This window comes from Mytilus trossulus, chromosome 3 (assembly GCF_036588685.1).
Source record: "Mytilus trossulus isolate FHL-02 chromosome 3, PNRI_Mtr1.1.1.hap1, whole genome shotgun sequence".
NCBI classification, from domain to species: Eukaryota; Metazoa; Mollusca; class Bivalvia; order Mytilida; family Mytilidae; genus Mytilus; species Mytilus trossulus.
The window spans coordinates 43,507,308-43,516,655 of NC_086375.1; the positions used below are offsets into that span (position 1 = coordinate 43,507,308).

Below are 9,348 nucleotides of genomic sequence, written 5' to 3' on the forward strand. Positions count from 1 at the left end.
TATTCATACTAATGCGGGCTGATTCAAATGCAGGCTTGTATGGTGAATCAGCTAAGCGAAGGGAAATTAACATATTTCAGGACTAACTGTTTGTCACGGTTGATGAAGTAAAATTTTACCGATGTCTTGTTGTGAAAATGATTAATAACTTAGAAATCAGTAAAAATGTATAAAAAGAAATAACAAGAAAATTTCATTTCAATGACAAAGAAAAATCTGTATGATACATTGTTTTAAACAAATCTGTTGTCAACCTTCAGTTATATTTCCACCCAATAAATACATTAATTAAAATTCAAAGATAAATACACTTAAAACTCTTTTATACATTTTTCAACAATAAACACATAATGCAGTAAAGTCTGATAACTGACGGTGTCCTTATATGTATATAAGCAGGACACAAAATATTCTGTCTAAAAATGGTCAAAATATAAAAATATTTTTAGTACTAATTACATAGTATAAAATTAAAAAAAAATATCTTTAATATTTTGTTACAAGAAATTTCATTAAACATTCAACTGTTTAAATTTGTTCTGATGAAACAAAATGCTATTGAAAAGCCCATACATTACAATTGGTCAGTTGAGGAAGCCAGACCAAAGTGTTATAATCAGAAGTTGTTGTAAACCCTATAACGAGTTTTAATTCATCTGTTTAAAACGTGAAATTGTATATAGGGACCAATAGTCAAAATCTCAATTTGCAACAAGAACAAGACTTTAAAAGCGGTTGAAAATAAAATATAAATGCATGTTCATTAAAATAATACACGGAAATATTGCTTCTTTGACCACAATGCATTTGGGTATTAATGCTCAAGAACACCCATTAGGCAATTTTACATCAGAACAATAATTACTGACAACTGACAGGGGGTTGTGTAATGTGCTATAAATAAAGCGAAGTTGGCACACTGACACAAAGAAAGAGAGGACCCGGGGACAAGATTTTGTTATTAGAAAAAATAGCACTTTACCAATTTGGCGTGTCCGAAGCACTTCGGTTTAACTTTCATTTATAGGAGTACTCAAACCCCAAAAGGATGCATACGCACCGAATACTTGAGGCAATTTGAATACATTACTAATATAAGAAGAAAAAGAAAACGGAAAATTGAAATATGTATATATATTATATCTTAAATTTATGTTGTAAATAAAACTTTGTTTCTGGTCATAAAATTTAAATTACGAATCCCTTCAATGCTAGATCAAAATTGAATTTTCAATGCAGGAACTGATAAGTTATTATATTTTAGTGTCTCGAAACAATCGCAAACGATGTAGCTCCAACAATGACCCTTTCTGCCATTGTATTCTATTTTGAATTATTTCAAACATGCAATATGCAAAATTACGAATCGAAAATCATTCAGTCATTAATGTAGGATACTCCAAATGAACATCTGTGAATGCATGTCGTTTTTAAATGAAGATAATTGACGCAATAAATTATGCACTTTTTAATTTTCAAATTATTTTTTCAAATTTCGAATGAAAATATGATTCTGTCTTAGTAAAATTTGAACTCGGCATATTTAACAAGATAAGTATTTTTCCTCACATGATAAAAATTTCCCCTACCTATTCTTATAAGTGGATGCCCCAATTATTTTGATAAACACAGACTTATTTATAGATTGTAAACAGAAAGGTGATCTCATCGGCTGTGACGTAGGCAGTAGTATAAAAACCGATAATCTTATGGCTGAAATTTTCATACAAACATTACAGCGTTAGGATATCGGATCGTCTATCTAAACAAAATTTGAATTAAGAAACAGCTGATTGTGAAATAACTTGTGTAACGTAGTTTAATAATTATAAATATTCAAAGAGGGATTTACTCTTAATTAATTAAATAATATGTGGATAGTCAAATACAGATTGTAAATTATACAAGTTTTTGTATACAGTGTGTTTTTAAAGATTCATGTATATTCCATCAATTCCGATGCCCGAATCCGGAGAGCTGGAAGTCTTACCCCCACCGTCCGTGACTTCTGAAATAGTTTCGGGCAGAAGAAGAGTAGCATTACAGTTAGATTTTGATTTTACTTGTGGTAAGACGGACGATTTTCATCACTTACCGAAAAGGTGTAGATTGGACTCAATGAATTATTCTATTAGTGGCAGTGCCTTGAAACAGCAAAATACAAACACAGAGTCATTAAAAGCAAGGACTATTCAACCTCAAGAACTGGACACCAAACTGAGGAAATCAAAATCAATGTTATTAGTGGACTGTAGACCGTTTGTGTCGTATAATATAGCCCATATTAATGGTGCTCTCAATGTGAACTGCTCGGACAGATTTAATAGAAAAAGACTTCAACAAGGAAAGGCAACTATTGTTGATTTAGTGACTTCCAGAGATGGAAAGGACATGTTTAAACGACGAGGGTCAAAAGACATAATTCTTTATGATGACCACACCAAAGACATTCACCAACTTTCTCCAGAAACCTCAATGCATATAGTGCTAGCGTCTTTGCTGAGAGAAGGAAGAGAAGCTTATATTCTCAAAGGTATTATTTTCTAGTTCAATTATTTATATGCATGAAATTAACAGTAGTATACTAGTATATGTATGTATGTATATTATTATTATTATTATTAAAAATATATGTTGTCTTAAAAAAAATAAAGATGCTTTTAGTAAACATGTATACCAGTCTTTGTGAACTGATGCATTGGAGCTTAGCAATGTATCTTTTGGGTTTGAAACTTTGCAATTCACTCTTAATTTTTGGTAAAATTTATCATCCAGATGCTTATATTACGAAGGAGAAGCACCTGCCTTGTAATACAGTTACTATAAATAAAGATATCATGAACATGATGTTTACAAACCGATGTACATTTTTTACGTATTACAGGTGAATTTCACACACCAAATCATGATTCATAAGATTTTATCTTGTATTGTTAATCTGTTGATCTTAACATGATATAATAACCCCTGAGAAAATAATGGGATCAAAATCGAACCATGTATAGGTCAACCAAAGCGATGCAAGTTTTAGTCATGAGTCACTCATAGTTAGAGTAATTTGTGTATACAAAGGGGTCAAAGGTGAACAAATAAATGAAAGACTCACAAAGGAAGGAATGTGGTTTTTGTTCAAGCCATTTATGTTACTCATTCGATCTTGTCCCCGATAGAACTATTTGGTTTAAATGAACTGTTAAGACCACCACTGCAAAACATGATTTTTGTGATTATTTTTCAAATATACAATGATATATATATGTATTTTGAATTTATATATTTTACTTTTATTTACTTTTTGACTTTGCACAAATTGTTATAAAGTTTGAAAAGTTACAAACTAATCTGATTCAAATAATCTTTTTTTGTAATTTAACCAAGTTTTAAAAAAGTTAATTTATTTTTTATATTTTATTTGACATGACAAGTGTGTAGTTTATAGTCTAAAGTAGATCCCATGTATATATATCATATATATATTAAACATTGATCATTTAACGATGCTGCAGATGTCGTTTTCAGTTATGATTCATATTTCAATCGATTTCGTTGTCATAATACGCTGCTGGTTAATTATCGAGTTTCTCCTCGAGGACACAGCAGCTTTAATATATACAAATTATCAAACATAAGATATTATATAATGAGTTTTATTAGGAGGTTTTAAATTGTATTTCCTTCGAAATGTTTCATTTTACCCTACAAGGAAATGTGATTGATATTTTCCCACAGTTCACTAATTCATCCGTTTTCAAAATAGATGAAAATGAATCATAATACTTCAAAGGCGGAAGAGGACGATACTATAACTAAGAAACTTAAATCTTTTCCTAAAATACTAATGTTCTTATGTTTACCAATTAGTCATTTTCCTTGTCTGTTTTATTATCATGTTAGTAATCAACTTTTATAAAATTCAAACTTAAAGGAAAATATACCAGTACGTATGTACACACACTTGTTGCTTAAGTTTCTATCTATCTCCGAAATCAGACATTAAGATAGGAGGTCTAACTATAGACTTCAAAGATAAGTATAAATAGATATGGTAGAAAGGTTTTTTTAAGCTACCATCTGGCAGATATGTTGATTATAAGCGAAGGTAGTTCAAGGTGTCTCGCTGAGGCATGACTCATCCTGAATGATAAACACACATCAAACACATGTATGACTTATATGGTTGTGACCAACGATGTCAATTTCCTAAATAACTCTTTATTTAATCGTGTAAATAGAATACACATTACTATTATGATTAATCATTGTTATTACAAATACATATTTACTCATACCTATACGTGTTCTGAACCGTCAAAACTGGTGTGATATAGTTTTAATAAATTAATTCTTATTTAAAATTCGATTTATACGTTATGGTTGTGTTTTAGTGAATTTCCACCAACTTGATCCGGATTAAACCAAAACTGTAGTGCTTTATACTTCCCTTTAAGAAGTTTAAAAAAGACGTTGTTTTTTCAAGATCCAGACAAAATATACAGAATGATAGTATACAGTTTATTTATAGGTACAAATCTTATTTCTTTAATTTGAGTGTCGTCTCAAGTTTTGTATTTACATTCAAATACTAGTATGTTTAATTATGATACAGATTTTAATTGATGTTAACTCTTGATATATCTTTTCATGAATTTACATTTTTGATTTTCAGGTGGTATCGAAGAATTCCGAACACAATGTAGTGATGACCACATAAATACTCAGGAATCCCGTCCCCTGTACAGCCCAACAACGCCCATCATCGAACCCCAAATAGAAACCGCAACTGCCTCTGAAATTTTACCATTCCTCTACCTCGGTAAGTTGGATTTGTCTTGTACATCATTTTAACAAAATGAAAGTGTATTAATAGTTTTGTGTGTTTTAATGTCATGCTGCCTTACCAAAGGCCCTTAAATCGAACAATAAATAATCCTATTCTTATATATAGAGTCAAGTCAAACCAAACTGTATACTTAGTAAGTATACATACTAATATGTAATATGATAGATAGATGATCTTTAAACACTTTGTCCATGTTATTAGCTGATATTTTTTTAACATTCGGTAATCTATACACCAAGTGCTTTTAAGATCAAACTAATGAACAGATAACAAAATTGAGAATGTCACAAATCACAATATTGATGTTTTTGTTTTTTCTATCATTGCAGGAAACGAAAGAGATGCATCAAATCTCCAACGTTTACGAGAGTTGAACATTAGTCATATTCTAAACATCACATCTAACATCCCAAAATATTTTGAAAACCAGGGAATCAAATATAAAAGACTGCCAGCCTCTGATAGTGGATGTCAAAATCTCCGCCAATACTTTGATGAAGCCATTCAATTTATTGGTAAGTTTTGTAAATTCGTTATTTCAGTAGTAGACTAGTGGTCTCATTTGCACTCACACCACCTCTTCATATATCTGTAGTATATATAGGAAATGAGGGTTTGCATTATACAGAGGCTCCTTCTGTACCCGCCTCTTTTTAAACTTTTTGTACTTTTAAGATTACCGTTTACATGTAACTTGCGGATATATAATATATGTGTATTTAATTACTCATTCGTATAATATATTGCATCCTTTTAGCCCATTTATAGAATAAGAAAACACATAAGCTGTATTAAACTACAAACAAATATAGCGCGTTTTTTTTTCTTTTAAGTGCTACTGTTGACAATTTTTTAGAGTGGAACCATTGATCAAATAATTTAAATAAATTATTGTAGGCTTCCGAATCATTTTATTGAGAAAGCCCTTCATATTATAAAGATACGGTGGCGGGGAAAGTTACCTGAAAGCTATATAACACAACACATTTCATACATTTTGACACGTAGGTGAGTCACCGAACAAGCTGCACGCGCGTCCTTTGTTAAGAAAGTAAATAATGGGATTCTTCAAGAACTGGAATAAAACGAGGGGAGGGATGTCAGTTTCGACAGATGGCATTTTATCTAATTCTCGTCCAGTCAATGACACGTGTTTAAAAATGACCATGAGTCATGGGAGCCATGATCTACCCTCCAAAGCTGCTTTATCAATCGCTCTTTAATCGAACTTGAAAGGAATATTTTAAAAACTCCCAGGTAAAATTAAACGTTGACAAAAATGCGGAACACTCATCGGTTCAATACAAGGTCTCAATTTTCAAGTTGATGTGTTGATGAATCATACGAAATAATCGTATTTGTTTGAATTTGAATTTAAAATAAAGTTATAGAAACAAATTTGGAGGTTTAAAGATAAAATCATTTTATATAATATTGAAATTAAGAGTCGTACATGCAATACTTCCCTTTAACTATTACAGAAGTAAACTTTTGAACTACATTAAGTAATTAAAAGTTTTAGTGCGATTTTTAGAGTTTAATTACATCTTTCCCTAAAATTAGACTTTATAAACTATAGATTAAATAATTACGAGTGGTTGTGAGATTTTTAGAGTTTAATAACATTTTCCACAGATCCTAAAATAAGACTCATCTTGATTTTTCTTTGTTTTTTGACGGAGGGAGTTACAACAGAATTATAAGTTAAATCTTTCAAACGAGATAATACATAGCAAGAAATATTCACTTTTTATTTTTTTTCTACAATGCTTAATTGAAATACAAACTAAAAGATTTGGAGTTTTATTCAGTATAATAAATCTCCAGCTTCTATTTTATTGATTGGTTAAGTCGTATTAAAGTCGTAAAACCAGTGAAATCGATTCCTACAGGGAAGTATATATCTGTAGGTTGTTACATCTGGCGACAACTAGGCCTTTAAGGGTATGAGTCATCTGTAAACAGCCAGTTTTTATTAGATCGAAATATTGACCGAAAATCAATACCTATACTATTTGTATGTATAGAAGTAGGTCATGATTGTTGGAATAAAAGATGGTTATGTACTTACGGGAATGATTATGTAATTTTATAGACTAAAACGATTTTAATGGTTATATATAAGAAGCTGTTTGTTCATACAAGAAAAGTAAATAATGTTATCAAATATCAAATTTGCACTAACATAATCATTCGCAGTTCAATCTTTAAAATTTATTACGACTGGCCAAATCATTGGTAAATAAAAAAAACTTCAAAATTTCATGATGCATTTTTTATATTTATAGATGAAGCACGAGCAGATGGCGGGAAAATTCTAGTACACTGTCAAGCGGGAGTCTCCCGTTCCGCAACTGCAACAATTGCATATATCCTAAAACATTCAAAAATGAACGTCATGGAGGCCTATCGCCATGTTAAAAACAAACGTGTCATTATTGCACCGAATTTCAATTTTATGGGACAGCTTATGGAATTCGAACAATGTTTAAACCAGGGACAAGTTCAAAGGATTCTCCAACCAAATATTCCGGAGATTGAATGTGATGTGTAGCCCGATGTTTCTTACTAACTATACTGGTGTTGGTGTCGTTCGGAAGAATTATTTATTAAAACTCAGGGTATTCCGAACGTACCAGTTACCAGAATTATTTGTGCAATATTTTGACTCGTTAGTACTGATGATGACAGTCACTTCTAGTTGAATTAATAGTACTCTTTTGAGAAATCACGTGTGTATTTGATCAGAAAAACATATTTTCTTAATTCTAAACATTCCAACGAATGTCCATGTATCATGGTCATGATCATGATATAAAATCAGGAGATAAAAAAAACTATACAGGTTTCAATTTGATCATTCATATTATTGTCACCAGATTTATACGTATTTGATTTATTTTTATAAGACTCGTAACAAAATAAATAATTCAATGGTTCAAAATGCCAAACCCACGACCACTGAAGACGAAATAGAACTAATACTGCCTTATACAATCTATCTTTTATTCACTAGATGGCCTACTACACTTCTGTGTTCAACCGGAAGTTCAATTTGTTCATAGAGTAGTGACTTTCTAGTTATACATGGTTGTAAAACTTTTATATGAGTATATATGTGTTTTATGTGAGTGCAAATGAAGAAGATGTTGTGGCACATAAAAGTGTGCACTTGTGTTTAGATTTGTGACAGACTTGGAACAGATGAATATGTGTATTTGTTAGATTTATTTATTAGATAAGATGTGACTCTTTCACTGTGGTAATAGTGGTTTTATGATGTCTTGGAGTTTAAACTGTTAAGAACATAATGTTTGGTATATTGAATAAAGAATTAAAAATATATGTATCTTATTTGTATTTCATAAACCATATACAACTAGCTATCCCCTCTGAAAAAAATTAACGAGAACAAAACGACATAAAAAAAAGTTCTTCAACGAATCATTAGGAAATAAACCAAATAGACAAATTCACATAAAAACTTAAGTCGCGATATTATGGTACTTCGTCAATTGATTCAAGGGTAATGTTAACAAGAGATAATACAGACCATCTCCTACATACATATATACAAAATATTAGCAGTACACTCACTGATTCTTCACAATAGAAACAGCTTTGAGAGTTCAACTTCTATATTAGAGATATGCATTCCCGCTATTTATTTTTTTCTTTGCGAGTTAACATTATTTCCGATAGCTTAACTCCGGTAAAACGAATAATTTGTCATCATAAACGCTTTCTTTGTAAAAAAAAGTAAAATCACAAAAATACTGGACTCCGAGGAAAATTCAAACGGGAAAGGCCATAATAAAATGGAAAATTCAAAAGCTCAAACATCAAACGAATGGATAACAAATGTCATATTCCTGACTTCGTACGGGTATTTTCTTTTGTACGAAATGATGGGTTAAACCTGGTTTTATAGCTAGCTTTAACCTCTCGCTTGTATGACAGTCGCATACAATTCCTTTTTATTGACAACGATTTGTGAATAAAACAAACAGACATAATAGGTAACAATTTCAATGATAGGGATACAGATGACAACATTTTGTTATCCTTAATCACTCTAAAACAAACAAATATATTAACAAACATATTTACCATGGCAAAACAACACAATAATGGGATGTATAAGTACAGAGCAACGTCAATCGATACCACTGAAACAGACTAAACAGTAATTTTCATAAAGACATAAAAGAATAAAAAGATTGAAAAGATTTTGTAGTAATCCACATGAGGAAAACATTTTCAGAGATATAACAGCAAAATTACAACAAAATAATCGAAAGATATGAAATACATTCCATTTTGAACTTGAATAAGGATTAACGATGGACCAAAGATATAATACGAAATCTACCGTAATAAGGTTATCAAATGAATACCTATAGATTATATACCTTTAAGTATATCAAATGTTATATGACGAATAAAAGGCATGCCTTACAAAAGATGTCACAAAACAGATTTTGTATTTTCTCAATCGATTTATGAAC

At 30.7% G+C, this 9,348-nt stretch overlaps 1 protein-coding gene across 1 annotated transcript; it reads left to right on the forward strand.

Annotated features, from left to right (window-relative positions):
• The first annotated feature begins 1,710 nt into the window (after positions 1-1,710).
• Positions 1,711-8,183, forward strand: LOC134711543 (dual specificity protein phosphatase 10-like). Its single transcript, XM_063572192.1, has 4 exons — positions 1,711-2,533; positions 4,667-4,813; positions 5,170-5,355; positions 7,129-8,183. Exons 1-4 carry the CDS (start codon positions 1,939-1,941, stop codon positions 7,392-7,394), a joined length of 1,194 nt encoding a protein of 397 aa, XP_063428262.1. The 5' UTR covers positions 1,711-1,938; the 3' UTR covers positions 7,395-8,183.
• The last annotated feature ends 1,165 nt before the right edge of the window (positions 8,184-9,348 follow it).